At 42.0% G+C, this 18,930-nt stretch overlaps 1 protein-coding gene across 1 annotated transcript in view; it reads right to left on the reverse strand.

Moving 5' to 3' along the window:
- Positions 1 to 18,930, reverse strand: part of arap2 (ArfGAP with RhoGAP domain, ankyrin repeat and PH domain 2) — a 181,467-nt gene that overhangs the window by 96,979 nt on the left and 65,558 nt on the right. Inside the window, exons 11-13 of the mRNA XM_023966122.2 lie at positions 14,001 to 14,200; positions 8,442 to 8,527; positions 8,159 to 8,341 (exon numbers count right to left, since the gene is read on the reverse strand). Of these exons, the coding sequence (XP_023821890.1) occupies positions 8,159 to 8,341; positions 8,442 to 8,527; positions 14,001 to 14,200 (469 nt within the window). The remainder of the gene's footprint in view (positions 1 to 8,158; positions 8,342 to 8,441; positions 8,528 to 14,000; positions 14,201 to 18,930) is intronic.

The raw sequence follows: 18,930 nt of genomic DNA on the forward strand, positions 1-18,930 counted from the left end.
AGAAGAAGGATGTGGGCACACCAAACAAAGCTTAAACAGGCACTATGTACGACTGCTAAAAATGTACCACCCATTTGTCGTGGATACATGCATATAGGCTTATGTGTTTTGTAACGGTAGTGAATGTGATTGGAATCTTTAGTAGTTCACATCCAACACATCTAGATGCCTGATTCTTCAAAATTACAGTCACTTGGCTCATCAGCTTTTTGTGTGGAACAAAATATGAAGCGGTATTTATTAAGATGGTCTCCACGTCTGTTTGTCTTTGACAAATGAAACATGGAAATGAGTTTTTGTTATGAGGTTATAAAAGGAGTGCATTGTGTTTTGTGTAATCTACTGTGCAAGCTGTTTTACTGCTTTGAAAACAAAAGGTTAGAGATAAAACAACAATTTCTACCAGTATTTAGTAGAAATGAAGAAGTATAGAAGAGAGGCCAAAAGGTGAAAGTCTGTGTTACGGCCTATAAGGCCATGCCTTACAAAGTTAAAACTTCCTGTTCTAGATTAATACAACTTTAAATATTTTAGTTTTTTTTTTTTTTTTTTATGTACTTGATAGAGGTCAGACTTGAACAAGGGAGATTTATTTTTAGGGTTATGCCAATGGACGATATCATCGTCTGACTGACATCACGATGGAGAGAAACCATCGTGATGCCATGCTGCGAATCGACACCGTAAGCCACGGTTACATGTGCAAAATATCTTGATCAGATCAATGGTCGGATTAAAATCCAACCTTGAACATGGGTCCAGAAAAATTTTTCAGATTAGAAAAAACGTCTACATGGGTCACACTTTCGGTCAGAATAAATCATTTGGGCATGCGCAGTAATGTTGAAAATACCGGAAGAGGAAATGAGTCCCACTGTAAACAAGCCGAGCTGTAACCTACATAGATATCTGGCAGCTCGGTATTATAAGAGATGATCTTCTAAACGTGCTTTTGTTATTGTTATGCTTATTATGAAGCTCCCCTTCACTCATCATTTTATTTTTAATCCGTGTGGGCAGTGCTTTTTTTGTGGAAGAACGGAGCTGGAAGAAGCCAGTGTTAGGAGAAGGCTAACACGGGCTAACATCATTTAACATTGTGTGATGAACATAAAATTACTAGGGGGGAAATGCTGCAATCTGCATCATGGTTGTACGTATATATGTGGGAATAACATCAGCCTTTATTTTGTCGGGACATGACTGGAAACACAAATCCACGTGATTGTTTGAACGGTTTCTAAGGACTGAGCTGCATTTCTGCTTTGAACAGCTCACACACCGCCCCAAAGCTGCTGTGTGAGCTCTGCCCTGACACACACTTTTACCGGAAGACCCAGTTCTCCTGAGTTTGGTAGCTCGTTCACCTAGAGCTGCAGGACGGATCACAGTCCGAAGCCTCCCACACGTAACAACGCATCCTCCCTTCCCTTGAAACATAGGGCTATAAGTCCATCTGCTCTGCTCAGAGACACGGTCGCTCGGTCCACTTGACTAATCAAGTGCAGGAACGGACTACTTCTTCTCTATTTTGTTTCTTTTTTTTTTTTGTTAAAGTCACTTCCTTCAGTTTATACTGATTATTTTTTCATCGTGGATGAGTCAGTAAAAAAGTGAAAGGGATGAGTCAAATAAAGTGAAATAACGAATAATAATTATATTCATTCATTCATTTTATCCCTTTTGGGGTCACGGGGCTGCCAGAGCCTATCCCGGCCACTTATGGGCGAAGGCAGGGGACATCCTGGACAGGTCGCCAGTCTGTCGCAGGTAATATTTATATAATAACGAAAATTTTAAAATACACCTCCAACCCCAACGATATCATCGTCCATCCCGATGTTTTAGTGTAAACATCGTCAACTGCCAATTTAAAGGGCCGTACACACCGGGACGAATATCGGCGCACATTATTCGCCAGCGTTTTTCAACATGTTTTTTGTGTTCACACCCAAGTGATTGTCGCTGACGATGAGCCGAGTGAACATGCAAATTCATTCCCTGACATTAGATGGCGCTAAATGTAACAGAAATACCCCTGTACACAAGGTGGCGCTGCTCAACTTTACGCTTCTTAAAGTCGCTTTTCACTCGGAAGAAGAGAGCAAGTATTTACACGCTTGTCAGAATCATACAAAGAAAACATGAATATTTCCAGCACCAGTAGCTCCAGCTCCATTTCCAGCGATGAAAAAATTATTGATCTGTTGAATGATGAAAGATGCCAGAAAAGACGCCGATTTTGAGTACATCCCATAGTTACGAGAAGAGAACTATCTTCTTCGCCGTTACTGAGTGTGCCCAGCAAGACAGTTTTGTGTTTGAGCGCCCCCAAGTTGTGTTTTACTGCAACTTCAGAAGCTCCAGACACGTGTGCGAAACCGCCATTCTCATTGGTCATATCGTTTTTGACGCGGTGCGTCAAACCAAAAAAACAAACCCGAGGCGTTTTTAAAAAAAAATGACGCTTTTACGCCTGGTGTTTTTCGCGTCGGTGTGCACACTCACATTGGTGCCCTTTGTTTAGTTACGAAGCGTTAAACGTCGGCGAATATCGCACGCGAAATTCGTCCCTGTATGAACAGGCCTTAAGAGTGTTTTGTTTTTGTTTTTAACTTTCTTTAAAGTAAAACACTTACATACACCATGTTTCTTGTCTCTTGTAACTAAATTCCAGATAATTCTATCACAAGCTTAAAAACTTCTGATTGGTTAATTGATTTTTTTGGTGGCACACCTGTGAAAACATATGTGCAAACATCAAACACAGAGCCCCTTTATTTGAAAGCATGGGAAAATCAGGAGAAGTCAACCAAGACATCAGGAAAAGAAAAATTGTGGACCTCCACAAATGTGGTTCATCCTCTGGTGCCATTGTCAGATGCCTGTAGGTCCCATGTTCATGTTCAGGTAGTAACATGAAAGTTTAAAAAAACCTACGAATGTTTGTATGGACAACCATTATGGTGCTTAGGAAGAAGATAGACACTGATACTGTTTTGGTGGAAATGTACCAATCTGCTATAGAATAACAAAAGGCTGTGTAAAGACGCTTACTGAAACTGGTATTTGGTCATTATTTTTGGTAAAATGATTCATGTTGCACCATGAAGTGAAAAGTTACTCTAGGAGAAGAGAGGCATTACTTTAAAACCACCAAATGGTAAATGGTAAATACTTTACCATTTGGCAAATAACCAAAGCACTTTTCTGCCTTGCTTTAGGGCCCAATGCACTTTATAGTCAAACTCCTTTTTATCCATGAACACACACATTCACACACTTAAGGTGGCTACGCTGGCTTGTAACTACCAAGAGCAATGTAGTTACAATGTAGTTAATCTGTTAAAGCACTTAAAATGGCATCACCCGACTGTAAAAATCGTGTCTACAAGAAAAAAAATGTGCAAGTTATTTTTTTTTTTAAGGCCAGTATTAAGTATCCAAAGTTTCCTGAACGGAACCAAATTGAGATTTTAGTGTACCGTTACACCCCTACTTCATACTATAGAATATTTGTGAAAAAAGAAGTAGATATACCGAAGCAACTCAAGGCCTTACACATGGATATTAAAGCTTGGACATGAATGACATATGTCTAAATTAGATCCAATGCAGCTTCAGAACAACAAAATCAAAGTATAGATGTAGCCACCAAAAAACTTTGATCTCAATCCCATAATAGCTTTGAGGGCTAGAGGCAAGAAGGCCTGCAAACCTGACCCGGTTACATCAGTTCAATATTCCAACACACTGTGGTGGAACACTGTCAGAGGGAAACTCAAAATGTTTGGCCACAGACAAACAATTTAAAGCATTTCTATAAAAGACTAAAAAACAAAGATTTGTATCATAACACTTCTAAAAATTACACAATTAACATAATTCCAACGGATTCAAGCACTTTACGAATGTAAAGTGTTGCATGCCATTGCAAAGCAGCTTTTCTCCTTTTTAAAATCTTTTGGTATCAGATTAATTGCGTAAACGATTGAAGAATTCTGGTAGTTTAAAGAAAGTCGACACAGGAGTCACAGCTTCTGTGTGAACGGGTTAAAAGTCTTAAAGCAAAATTGATTAAAATCTCAGGCAGCCTTGTGACATGCAACAGTCAGTACAGCTTACATTGCTTCAGAGGCCATGGGTGACCTGTGAGCTTCAGGAAAATGTTAAATAAAAAAGGTGAAAGAATTTCAAAAATGTCAACGCCACCAAGCTGCAGACATTAGGACCGGCTACCACTTTAAAAATATTGAATCTGAAATAAGATCTGAATTCGCTTCAATTTCCAGTTCAACACAGTTCAACTAACTACTGACTGTTTTCAACTAAGGGGAACATTTCCATTAAATGAAGGCCTGAATTCAAACCTTTTTCCCAAAAATTTATTTGATGAATTGATTTAAGATTGTTAGTAAGGGAGCCAGTTTAGCTCGTGCTGGTTTGCGGCGCCTTCTGTCCGTGAAACCAGGGTTCGACTCCGGGCTGCTCCCTGTTCCCTTCTCTATGTCTGTGCCGGTCCCAAGCCCGGTTGCTTTGAGAGGGTTGCGTCAGGAAGGGCATCCGGCGTAAAACATTGCCAAGTTTACCATGCGACTTGTTCGCTGTGGCGACCCCTGAAAAGCCGAAAGAGGAAGAAGATTTAAGATTGTTAGTAAAAATCAATTTAATTTTAATGAATTCCTTTTTTTGAGCAGACATAACAGTTTTAGATCCTTTGTAAATCCAGACTTCTGAACTTCTGCCTTAATACATCGTTTTACTTTTATAACAAAGAAGAAAAAGGGTCAAAAACTTTGTTAAAGCCATTTTACTCTGTTTTATATTTCACATCTCACAGGAATCGAGCTAAGATTAGCAGATAAAAGGGAACCAAATGAATACAGTCTGGCTGAGAGAAATATTTTCTTTCTCTATCTATTGCTTTTTATCTGTTCAGTCAATTGATGTGACATTGTGCTCGATGACCCGTGACAAAGCAGATCAACAGAGGAGTCGAGTGGCAAATAGCGTAATTTCAACGAACATCTTCTCCTTTCATCAGGCTCGGGTCGAGTCAGTAGGCTGCATTGATCCACCGCAAACAAGCAATATCCGTCTGAAAACGAGCCACACCGAGGCTGTGCATATAGACACACAAACAAAGCACCTGTCAATAAAACCTGCCAGCCCACATATAGGTCTAGCTTTGAGATAAAGATGCTTCTAGTATGTGTGTTCCACGGCCAGAGATTCATCTACTCCTTATCTGTGTGAGGCGTCTGCCAAGACTGATCTATCTTTATCAGAAGGGGGACAACAGAAAATTAATTCTACCTTCATCTCCGCAGCTCACACACATGCCGGGGTCAGATTATGGCAAAACAGTCCCATGCAGCCTGGCCTTATTCTGTACAGTCTCTGGAAATGACCTTCTGTGTCACGGCAATTACTGTAGCCACAAGAGACGGTGTGTATATGTGTGTGTGTGGAGGGGAGAGTGTGCAATGATATAAGGAGCTCCTCTGACACCCCCTCTCTAGGTCATGTGGTCTGCAGAGACTCTGTAGAGGTCAATAGGATAGGAGCTCCTAATGGGGGACTTGGGACTGAGAAACACAACGGGATAGAGATGCTATAAAATGGAGGGAGAATAAATGTATCAATATGCGTAGGGATAAGGTTTTTACCTTTTTTAACAAGTCACCCGCAAGTGACGTAGGTTTAATAACTTAAAATTACACTTTAAAGCTTTTTTTTTGTATTTGCATGAGGCATTCCATACCCCTTGAGCCTCTGACAAACTCTCCAAAAAAATGCCACGATTTATTTTAGTAAAGCCATGAGTGTCAATAAGAAATTTGCCTTTATTACAGTGTTTGTTCCTCACAGAAGTCCCAGAGGACAAAGTTTTATATAGCACCAAGGTATTTCATACTCATACTTATGGTAAGTAAATGTGACACAGAACTGGAACATCTTGTCTAGTGAGATTACAGTCAGTGTCCTTGTTTGCATTAAAATAAGGTTTTTTATATACATTTTGATTTATTTATTTTAGGATGAGTGTTTTTATTATATCATGTTGCACTCTGGGACACTATGATCCCCATCGAATTTGAAGAGCCCATTCTACAAAGGCGTACGAGACAGTGGGAAAGCAAACAACCACCCACTTCCACTGGTTCCTTACCTTCTTCCATCAGTCTACTTTTCTCCTGATACACTTCTCTGAATTGACCCTTTTAGCCAGCCACACTCCCAGAAACACCCACCGGAATAGCAAATTCACACGTCTCAAGTGGAGCAGCGCACATGTTAACACACATATACCCTTCCCCTAAATACACACACGCATGAAAGGCGCAATAAAAACTAACCCAAGCGTTTCTGCTGTGGAACCTAATCCACTTTTCCACTTAGCTTGCCGGTGTACTTCCCCCTCCCTCACCTATTACCTTTACATTTTTATTTCCCTCCATCTACGCCGGAAAACAATGCAAGGGGGGTTGATCCGCGTGAGTGCTGAGGAAGGTGGACACTTCTTCCGCGCTTTGCGGTTTTAAATCCTTTATAAAAGGACGCCAGCAAAAGCGAGACCCCTTTTTTCTCAGTAGCATTAACCCTAAGCCGTGAGGCCTCTGCGCCAACGTGCTTATACTTGAGATCGATATGGCTTTCTTTTTGGCATCTTCCGGCTTAGAGGCAGATTTACTGATGGTCGCAAGGTCAGGAAATTATGGCCTTTTTCAGGTTCGGTTGACTTGGGAGAAACCCGTGGGCCAGTTTTCTTAAAGGCACAGATGATGCTGTCGAAAGGGACACTTGATCCTCATTCAGTCACTACATAAAACGCACGTCAGCCTTCTGGTCACGCAAACAGAAAAAAAATTTGAACGTATTTTAAAAGTTTGCAAAAAAACTAACTAAAGCTGTCTCGATTACTTTTTAGACTGGTATCAGATGAGTATATACCACAACAGGTCAAACATTAAAAACCTGTCAAAATGGAACATTTAAACCATAAAGAGACCTGACAGAATAATCTCCAAATGGGTTGTCATTCATGTTTTTTTCAACCTAACTGGAATTTTAACTTGATTATTTTTTTTATTTAGTCTAAAGCTCAAGGTAAAAGGGTCTACACTCTAAACTCATTTGGTAGGACTTACAGTTCACCCAAAGGTCACAGGCAGAGCACATTTCTACAGTTCTATGTGAAAATTCAGTAAGCACTCTTTAACTATCAAATGTATAGAAATTGCAAAGTTTTAGGAGGAGCAGCTCGGCCTCCATGTCAATCTTTATTACTGTAGAATGTAAGATGATGCTAGAGGTCATGTTTATATGCTTTAACTTTTTCATCTTCATCTGTTTACACATTTAATGTCACACCATCTGATACTGAGCAGAGACAAGCAGCCTTGCGCTGATATGCAACACCTTCCAGTGTTAACGGAATCAACATAAACCAGCTAATTCTGTCACATAGAAAGCGGATTATACAACACTTTACATTAGAAAAGCCGATATGCAAAGCTATTTACCTCAGCGTCAAAATCAGCTAATTCCCGTTGATAGCATAAACCAGGGCTGGCCAACCCTGGTCCTCAAGAGCCACAATCCTGCCTGGTTTCTGGGGATTGGCTGATCCAAGTCATTCCACATCCTGATTGACTGAACACACCTGGTTTATGTAGTTAGCATCAAGCAGTCCAGGGAGAACTGGAAATCAGGCAGGGTTGGGGCTGTCGAGGACCAGGGTTGGCCAGCCCTTGGCATAAACGGTCAAAGAGTAACAGTAAGTCAAAGAGTGTGTTATTTAGGTGTCGCCATAAAGGCTTAAACTTCAGTCAGATATAACTGGAGAGTTTTAGACACCCAAAAAATGAAAAAGTGGCCCCTGTTACGTGAATCTAAACCAATGCTTTTCAGGTTCCAGCTTTCCTGCAACAACCATGAAGATTGAATTTGATGGAATAGATGAAGCTAAGAGACCAAGGTAGTATCATACTGAATATCCAACATGCAAAGCATTTGAAGAGTCATCTGGATCTGGAATGTCTTCATCACATCTACTTTGCTGACAAAATTCACTGAGATCCATAAAAGTGTAAAAATACAATCAGTCTATTTCTTGACCAGTTTAAAGGTCAGTTTGAAAAAAAAATGTGTATACCTGATTGAGCTGTACCACATATTCAAAGCCCTCAAGGAGCCTCCTGTACTTTCTCTCCTTGTACTTCCTCCGGATGAAGGTGGCCCGCTGCTCGGTGGAAGCGCCAATGTGGAGTTCCTCTTCCAAAGGTAGGTTAGCGGCCCAGAAACTGTTAGCCTTCTTGTTTCCCACTTCCAGAAAAAACTATGGTATGAACAACAAAAAAAAGCACAACTGAGACCAAAATTTGACACAAACTCATTTTTTTTTCTGCTACAAGAAGAAAATGAAGAGCAAAAATTACCTCCACAAGTTCATTGCTCCAGATACTGCTGTCCAACTTTAAGCTGCGCACCTTGGAAATGCTCGGACCAAGGAAGCGATGCTGTCCTGGCATCATTAACACACAGTTGACAGTATGAGTGTGGTTGGCAAAGCTGGTTGAATTCTAATGAACCTTTTTGGTTTATGAAACTTTTTCTGGAGGCAATCTAAATTCAAAAATGATTGGCTGTTAGGCTATGCTTTAGTTCACATGAAAGAACAAAATTAACATGTGCATAAATGAATAGCTATCTCATCAGTCTACACACGCACACACCAAAAGTCGGTGATGGAATAAACAATAAACAGCCAGCTACAAGATGGAGAAACAGAGCATGACTGCTAGCTCGTTCTCTCACTCACAACAGACATATTTAGTCCCCTCAGCCCTCGTAATTGGAAATGAAAGCAGTGAACGAGGGCAATTAATTGCTAATGAATCATGAGTAATTCATTGTGTTTGTTGGTTGGCCTGTTTATTTGGGTGCATGAGAAGCTTGTGGGGTTGCTTATGGCCAAAGACGGAGCAGACATGCATAAAACATAAGACAGAAACACACTATGTGTGAATGTGGATTATTGTCCTACGAGTCACAGCGAATAATTTCAGATTTAGATTTGGCGTGATCTCATTACTGTCTTCTATTCAGAAGTAGAACAGCTGTGAATGAGACCAAGGAGCTAAGAGATGTGACCGGCCTGCTTGACACAGTTCTGGAGAATGACAGACCCAAAGAAGCATCAACGGAGGGAAAAAAAGCAGTTTAACAGAGTAATGCTTATGCGGTTCACAGATTTTTGGAGCTTTTTGTGTGACTGTTAGAAAAAAGGGAATAACTAAAATTAAAATACAACACCTTCACAAAATGCGGTAAGGGATATGGGCGTTTTGACAAATGAAACACCAATGGACTTTAATCTCCAAATGTACAGGTCACTGCTGCAGTTATTGTCAGTCTTTCTTTTTGTCTATTTCTTGCTCTCTCTGACCTCATAAAGTAGAGCCAGATGGTCACCATTACAGAGCTGGGTACCGCTGAAGGTTTTTTTTTGCTGTTGCTTTTTAGAGGGATAGTTTTTCCCCACAATCCCCAATAATGCATGTTCAGCAAAGAAAATTACTCATTAAATATCAGCAAGTCATCTATATTCACCATTTTTAAAATGCCTTATGTACCAGTTGGTGATTACTGGCATTGTTTGTTTCCATATTTTGACTCCATTTCTTTTAGTCTTTTGTCTTTTTGTCACATCTTGAGATAAGTTTATAGTTGGCAACTGACGTTTTGTAAAAACTTAAATTGAATTGAAAAACACTTTGAAGTATGTAAATTACATGTTGGCAAAAATGTATTGTGCTGTAAGAGCATAAAGAAGGAACACTTAGACCATAACCCTTTAACACCTAAGCTTTAGCTACAGTGTTGACATTCTTACAACTACCGTAACTCTTTAACCATTTACGCTAATCAACATAAATCAGCTCATTCTGTTGCGGTGAAAAGCTGCTTTTAGGCCATTTTGCAACACTTTAATAAATAAATAATATCTTGCGTAGCCAAGTTGCTTTTGTCCGCGTCAGAAATATCTGATTCACCTTGATCACATAAACGGTCAAAGAGTCTTTGTTTTTTACCGGTGACCTCTCTGGTGACAAAAGACAACATTTGTATTTATTCTATAGAAGTTTACTGAACCCAAATTACTTTAAAAAATTATCTATTTAGTATTTTTTTAAAATAAGCAAGTAACAGTAAAATCCATTTATAAAAGGTCTCAAAAAAATATTCGATTCCCAAAAAATTCCCTTACTGAATAGTTTTTAGAAAAAAGAATGTTAGAGCAACTACAAATAATTTTTAGATCGCCATTTAAAAAATGTGGATTTTTTAATTTCTTTTTCAAAAAGTTTAGCATTTAATTCTAAAGGGGTTTCTGAAATTATACTTTTTTGTTGTCCAAGAAATAATTTGATTGAGCCCAATTGCTACACCATAGTACATCCACCATGAAATGCACTCCATACTAGATCCAAATAAAGTAACCTCAAAAAGTTTGTAAAAAATGTTTGCAGGGATACAACATGAATGTCCTGACTAATCCAGAATGTTTTAATTTAACCAAACTTACTATTTATAAAACAGATTCCTTAAAATTGAGCTCACAAAAAGCGAAAATCTCAGCCCAGAGTTCATAGTAATTTTGGTGGACTATACCTGTGTGCAAAACTTCGAGTCTTATCAAACAGACATGAATGGTGGATACCTTAGAGATTTTTTGTCCAGCTTGACGAATGAAGACCACACAGCTAGATTTTGCTACTGAGATGAAGTGAAAGCATTTCACAGGTAGGTACATGCTGCAGTGCCACAGCCGTGCTCCATCCACCGAGCCATACAACACCACAGGACCATTTCCACTTGTGTAGGGGTAATGAAGCCGAAAGAGTGTGCATGTGCCACAGGGCACACAGCACCATTTCCCCATATAAATAGCCTGTTATAAATGCTTTAATCTTTTCTGTGGAACCAAAACAACAGACAAAACCGTTCCCCCATCCAGGCAGCTTTCACCAAAGAAAAAGGAAGAAAAAAAATGGCTCAACCCACCAAGGATTTTACCTCCAATTAAAAACTTTCCCAGTGACTCCAGTGACAGTTCATGGAGCCCTTTCCCAACCCTCTGCACTAGTGTGGCATTTTCTGCTCACTTGATGATGAATCAGAGCAAGACAATGAGCACCGCATTTTAGCGTTACCTTAGCAACTGCTTCCAGAAGACATCAACCAGTTGCCTGCCTGTTTAAAAGTTTATTGCAATTAGATGTGTGAGGGGCAGCCTTAAGCCTTTCAGGTAGTGTGGCATTTCCTTTCTGGAAGTAGTGTTGGAAGAAGTGTTGCACACTAGGGAAACAGTAAAGGGGGAAATGTGGACTGTTGAGTTTGTTTATCTTATGTAAAGAAAGAAAAAAATGATATTAATTTTGAGGACAAACTAACAAACTAAATTATTGTTATGGGAAGCAACGTCAAAATGCAAAGACTACAATTAACTTGTGTTGAATGTTCCACATTTGTTATATTTTTATTTTATGGTGTTTTAACAAAAAAAACAATACTTTTCCTTGTTTCTATCATTTTAAATTACCCACACTTCAAGCATGTTACAAGACCAATGTTAGATTTTCGAGGGTGAACAGCTGATCGATAGCTGGGCCGACGCTGATAGTCATTGGTATTCTAAATGGACCGCTGCCTAATTTCAGGAGAGCAGGACAGCTTCCTCGCTGCAAATATTCACCTCCTTGCTCCCAGCCGTGTCGAAATAATGTAATATTAAACACCTCTGTAAATGGAATCATTTAAGGGTGTTTGAAAGAAGATGGTGGATTTTTGATGCGTACCAATTACAGGGGTGAGGTGAAGAATTGCATAATATATGACTCAGAGAAAGCAGAAGGTGAAAGTGGGAGAGCAGCAGAAAGAAAATAAAGAAAAAAGAAGCATCAACCACCTCTAATCACGTTTAGTGGGTCAATAACCAGTTGGAGATCCCCCAAGTTTTTTCTGCATGTGGCCTAATCTTTGTAGTCATTTCATCTGAGCGAGCCAGCATTCCCAAAGAGATTAGAGAGGCTGCAGGCTGGACACAAACTCCCATGAGTGCCTTATCACCTGATATCTTATTCAGAAAAGGAGCTTTGGTCTCAGGGTATACACTATCAGAGAAAAAGTACAGATATCAGAAGTTTGATATTTTGAGTGTTATACTGTATGTATATATACAGTATATATACTTTTTTTACTTTTTCTTTTTTTATCCTTTAGTATTTTCCTTGTGTATATTCTCCTTGATCCAGGTTGTGTCCAACTCAGTAGTAGGTAAAAATGTTCAATCATAACTGTCCAGTACACTCAATGTTTTACAAATTTCTAGTGTTTTCTTTTCCTTCTTGATCTCCTTTGACAACACCCAGATAACAGTTTTTCTTGCATCTAGAATATAAGAAATTGTTTTACTAAAATAAAATTAACTCACTCACTAGATATTTTATCGCTTTTACATTCTTGCAATATCGTAACTCCTTGAATGTTTACGCAATTAACATAAATCCAGAATGCGGCTTTTTGCAATACTTTACTTATTTTATGCAATACACTAGTAATGTGTTGCATATCGGCCACTTATCTCTGTGTCAGAGTCGGCTGACTAAATGTTGATCGTTTAAACTGGGCATGTTCAAAGTCAATAAATGAGGATAGGTGTCCAGATTTACACTAGCTCACACATTTCTTTCCCATAAAATCAATGAAATGCGGCCCCCAGTATTTTCTAAAAACTGTGTGAACAATTTCTTTATTGTGGTTGGCAGAATAATATTTTCAGTCATTGTAAACCTGTGGCAACACTTCAAAGACACTTTCTTACTCATTTCTAAAATGTCTACTGTAATAAAAAAAGAGAGTTGACAGTGAAGGCCACTGCTTCCAGGACAGGTGGAAATTAGCCTAATTTTTTAGAGAAATATGAAGAGACTGTGGCTGTTTTCAAAGAGTTCCATTTCAAGAGGGACTACCAAACAAGACCGAACTGGGAATGATCAAAATGAAATATTGACAAACTGACAGTAATTTTGGCATAAAAACGTATTTAGATGTTTTTTTTTCTATGTTAAGAAGTGAAAAGTATGTCATTGAAATAAAATGTTTGTTAAATAGTTTATTTACATTTAATGTTATTGAAATGGTTTAAAGAATTACCGGCTGAATGGTTGGTCCTAAAATATGTTCACCTCACCAAATCTGGCCCTCTTTCAAAAAGAGGAGATGTCGCCAGCGAGTCATGGCAATAGATTGATGAAACAGACACTTGGGTTTTTGTTTTTTCAAACCGTTAAAAACCTGAACTATGAAAAATCCAGTAGGGTGTGTTTGCATCAAAACAGACCAGACCAAACCAGTTCCTTTTGGTACAATAAAAGCAAATCCCAAAGTCAGAAATTTCCCAAAGTATACATGAAGGATAAAAAACCCAAATGCTGAAAATAAGCAGTCATAAAAACAAGAAAACTATCTGCAATTTGCAATTTTTGATCTGTGTCTTCGTTTTAGTGGTATAATTATGACGTCCCTCTCAGGAGATAAAGGCCAGTTACCAAGCAGAGACCTTACCTGCAGTTTTAATATTTATGAAATAATAACAATCTGCTCACTTTTATTTGCACAAAAGGCTGCGTAGGTTGATGTTTGCTGGAGTGCATTGTTTATTTTAAGTCTATTTTGCTCAGTACTTTGAGTTTTTATGTGCATGTTTGTCTCCTGAGACCTTGGAGAATGCAGGAGCATATGGAAGACAGTTTTTATCCACAATAAATAAGTAAATACAGACCTTAGAAGTGAATATGGACAGAAAAATTAATCTGATGAAGGTTTTTTTGTTTTGTTAATCTTTCTTATCTGTCATAGTAAAATAGAGTAAATTACCAAGTCAAAAGAAATAAAAAACATTTGACTTATTGAAAGATAAGGGTGCCTCTTACCTGCACATTTCTTGCAGATGACCACACCCAGGTTGGTTGACGCCCACTCCGGCTGTGGCGCCCGACAGTCGGCGCAGCTCCTGTTGGCCTCGTTGAACCAGATCTTCTCCGCCACTTCATAGTCGGACAGCGTCTCCACAATCGATTCCTGGATCGCTTCAACCCATTCCGCCTTCTCCTGTTCTGACTCCGCTGTGAAGCTGCAACATTTTTTTTTACCCCCCACACATACCTCACAGTTATTGATTTGATTTGAGAGAGCAATTAAATAGCATGGTAGCGCTTGCTAGGGTGACAAGGGCGTGGAGTATTTGGAGTAGTTTTGGGGAGGGAGTTGCTAAATGCGTGAATGTCTATGTGTGATTGCAATAGATTTGGTGAAATTGATCGAGGGGAATGAAAGGGGGCAAGTAAATCAATCTGTCTCAGCATGCGACTCCACAATCTATGAAGCTCAAATGGAGGATATTTTTTCAGGATATTGTTTCAGCATTAGACCCAGAAAAGTTGAGAAATGACGATGGGAAAAGTGAACAAACTCATTTAGATCTTCGATATTAATTTAAAAATCATCTTTAACAAGTGTTCCTTTGGGTGGAACAAACACTTTAACACTTAAAAAAATCTAAATACAAAAAAATAAAGAACAGAAAAGCTTTCGCATCCTGAAATGGGTTGAATAACAAACAGAACCACTAAAGGTAGCAGTAATTTAAAGAGGATTTTAAAGATGGAAAGGTGCGGTCCCATTTAAAAAGAAATCCCCAAAATTAGGACAGGAGTTATCAGACGTCTTTGATTAAGTGGTTCAAGTACATAGAAAGATCCTTTTTTTGTGGTTTCTGGGATGGTTTGTATCTTCACACAGGTACCAATGGATCAATTTGGGATTTCTGGATCATTTGAAGGCTATTACTTTTACTTTGACTATAACTTGGTCCACGTGCATCTTAGAAAAGAGGAGCATCTTTAAATATTGACATTTACATTGTATAAAATAAAAAGAACCCAAAAGTTTCTACCTTACTGTCATGATTTGAAACTGTTGTCTTGTTTTGGTCCTTGTTCTGTCTTGTTTCTGTTTCCTGTTTTATTTTGAAAGTCTCCTGTCTTGTCTGTTTTCTTGAGTTTTACTTCCTTTGGTCCCCATCTGCCCTGATCGTGTTCACCTGTGTCTTGTCTGCCCTGTCTGTATTTAAGTCTTGTCTCTGCCTTCCTCCTGGGTTGGTCCATTAGTTACCCCTGTTATGGTGTTCATGCCATGTTCCTCGTTCCTTGTCTCATGCCACGTCACAGTGAGTTTTGTTTTTTGGTTTTGTCATCCTGCTCTGCAGCGCTTTTCGTTTGTGTTTTGTAATTAAACCCCTTGCCCCGGAACTTTGTGCCTCCTGCCTCTGCATTCTGGGTCCTACCGGCTGTCGAGCCACCCCACCACCGTGACAGAATGGACCAACCAAATTTTTTGGACCCAGCAGAGCGGGACATGCGGCTTTTGGAGGCCTACTGCCTCGAAGCGGAGAGGACCAGGTCCTATCGGGACTTTGACATGCTCCAGTTTTGCACTCCTGCTATGGAGGGGAGCCATCTTGACTGGAGAGGGAGCCGTCTTGCCATGAGGGGGGGTCGTCGTCGTCGCCGTCGTCCCCGCCGTCCCCTTCAACATCCCCTTCCTGTTCCGGAGGTGGTCCCGGACGCACCACAACCCGCTCCAGTGGTGGTCATGGACGCACCCCAACCCATCCCTGCTCCCAGGAGGGTGCCGGCTGCACCCCAACCCGATCCTGTTCCGGAGGTGGTCCCGGACGCACCACAACCCGCTTCAGTGGTGGTCATGGACGCACCCCGACCCATCCCTGCTCCCAGGAGGGTGCCAGCTGCACCCCAACCCGATCCTGTTCCGGTGGTGGTCCCGGACGCACCACAACCCGCTCCAGTGGTGGTCTTGGATGCACCCCGACCCGTTCCAGCTCCCAGGGGGGTGCCGCCTGCGCCCCGACCCATTCCAGCTCCCAGGGGGGTGCCGCCTGAACCCCGACCGGTCCCCGCTTCCGGCTCCACGCCTGACCCGCCGGAGCTCGGCTCCACGCCTGACCCGCCGGCCGACTGCTGGCCCGACCCGCCGGCCGACTGCTGGCCCGACCCGCCGGCCGACTGCTGGCCCGACTCCATGCCCGATTCCATGCCCGACCCGCCAGAGCTCGACTGCTGGCCCGACCCGCCAGAGCTCGACTGCTGGCCCGACCCGCCAGAGCTCGACTGCTGGCCCGACCCGCCAGAGCCTGACTGCTGGCCCGACCCGCCAGAGCCTGACTGCTGGCCCGACCCGCCAGAGCCTGACTGCTGGCCCGACCCGCCAGAGCCTGACTGCTGGCCCGACCCGCCAGAGCCTGACTGCTGGCCCGACCCGCCAGAGCCTGACTGCTGGCCCGACCCGCCAGAGCCCGACTGCTGGCCCGACGACTCCAAGCCTGACGACTCCAAGCCTGACGACTCCATGCCTGACGACTCCAAGCCCGACGACGACTCCAAGCCCGACGACGACTCCAAGCCCGACGACGACTCCAAGCCCGACGACGCCTCCAAGCCCGACGACGCCTCCAAGCCCGACGACGCCTCCAAGCCCGACGACGCCTCCAAGCCCGACGACGCCTCCAAGCCCGACGACGCCTCCAAGCCCGACGACGCCTCCAAGCCCGACGACGCCTCCAAGCCCGACGACGCCTCGAAGCCCGACGACGCCTCCAAGCCTGACGAGGTCTCCACGCCTGACCTGCCTCGCCGGACCGCCCGGCCCCCCGGCCGTCCTCCGGACCTGCCTCGCCGGACGGCACGGCCCCCCGGCCGCCCTCCGGACCTGCCTCGCCGGACGGCACGGCCCCCCGGCCGCCCTCCGGACCTGCCTCGCCGGACCGCTCGGCCCCCCGGCCGCCCTCCGGACCTGCCTCGCCGGACCGCTCGGCCTCCCGGCCGCCCTCCGGACCTGCCTCGCCGGACCGCTCGGCCCCCCGGCCGCCCTCCGGACCTGCCTCGCCGGACGGCGCGGCCCCCCGGCCATCTTCTGGACTCTTATGCCCGTCGAGGTTTATCCTCCGGGGCCCCCCCCTCTTGTGACTTTTGGAACCTCGGAGCGGTTCCTTGAGGGGGGGGTACTGTCATGATTTGAAACTGTTGTCTTGTTTTGGTCCTTGTTCTGTCTTGTTTCTGTTTCCTGTTTTATTTTGAAAGTCTCCTGTCTTGTCTGTTTTCTCACCACCGTGACACTTACTACATTTTAAGACCAAAAGGTGACATCATTGTTTTGTGGAAGCATATTAGTCACATTCTTAAGGAGAACGTTTTTTTATTACCTTTCAAGTTGGAACTGGTCCGACTGACAAAAAATCTTTTCCAAACTGTTAAATCTGACTGCATTAGCTTGAGACCATTGTGGAGTGGATGTTAAACAATTCTCCACATGCTTTAGCCAAAATATTTGCTAAAATTGTGCTTGATTTTGTGTAAGAATGACCTTGAATGTTCCCAATGAATAACCCACAACACAACTCTGGCTTTTACAGATACGATCCAACCTGCTGTAAAAAAAGAAAAAAAACAAAACAAAAAAAAAAAGCTGCATCTAACATTTGGCTTCCTATGGATTCATGATGGAATAGAGAATACTTTAACACAAAATGTATATTTCTGAATATGACTAATTAACAAGAAGGTCATTATAGCTTTGGATCTTAGTTAAAAAAAATGTTTTCAATAACAAAAAGCAGAAAGAGGAAGCTCTCTTCTATTAAATCATCATTTTGTAAATCAACCAATCTCCTGCAGATTTATATGCCAGCAAGCAGAGGACATACAGACAAACAGAACACCACCAAAGATGAACAGATGTACGAAGCTGAGGAAAAACAAAGATATAAAACACCCCAGCTTGGCTGACGTTATCACTCAACAGGAAGAAATAGGACCCTGGTCTCTATAGCAACCTGGCAACCACTGTAAAGTAGCATAGATGATATACGTGTTGAGAGGGTACTGGGGGGTGGGTTGAAAGTTAGGGGCTTTTGCCTGAAGCAAAGGATGTGCAACAGGCCAGTTTTGCTCCAGCGAACCAAACAGGAATCGAAAGGCTTGATTGGGTTCAGCTGTTTCGAACCCCCAACTCTCCACCCAGGCAAGCTCCGAGCACAAGACTGCTCACATTATCTGTTGAGCTACAATATGGAATAGACAGAGGAGCAAAGGGAGCCAAGAGGAATCGAAGTGATTAAGAGGTTCAGATGCGTAGCTCAAGCTCATCTTACATATGTCACAAAATAAAACCTACAGTATGTATTCATATTTTAATTAACATTGGGCAGATGGCCATGATACTGTGCGAAATGAGCAGGCATAGGATAAAAATGTAGGGATCATTTGCCATAACTTGTCATGGATCTTGTCCCTCATGTCAGGAGCGTTTTACAAACGGCACAGCACCGCAGTGCAGGTCACAGCAGTGTGGCAAGAATTCTGATGTACAGTACATTTTTTACACTCCAGAGTTCAAATATTTGAACTTTAGTAAAGATTTTGCATTGTGTTGACCAATCAAGGACTCAGCTTTGCCCTGTTTTGTGAAAATCTGATCGTTCTCCTCCTGAACATTATGATAGTTTTCATTATTTTTATCGAGAAACAAATAAAGATTCTTTAATTTTATTCTTATTTTTATTTTTTCCCTCCTCTGACTAATGCGGAACAGAAAGTCGCCAAACTGGGTCAAAGAGTGATGAAAGTACCGCAGAAAGCAGTCGTCATTCAGACGGACCTCCTGTACTTGGAAAGCCTCTGAATGATCTCATGAACCGAGATATGGAGGCGTGCTTACCGATTCTCTGGTAGAGCTCTTCAAAAAAAATAAACTTGATCTCTCAACATCAACCATGTCTATTATGCA

Source organism: Oryzias latipes, chromosome 18 (genome assembly GCF_053564925.1).
Source record: "Oryzias latipes strain Hd-rR chromosome 18, Olatipes_Hd-rR_3.1".
Lineage (NCBI taxonomy): Eukaryota > Metazoa > Chordata > Actinopteri > Beloniformes > Adrianichthyidae > Oryzias > Oryzias latipes.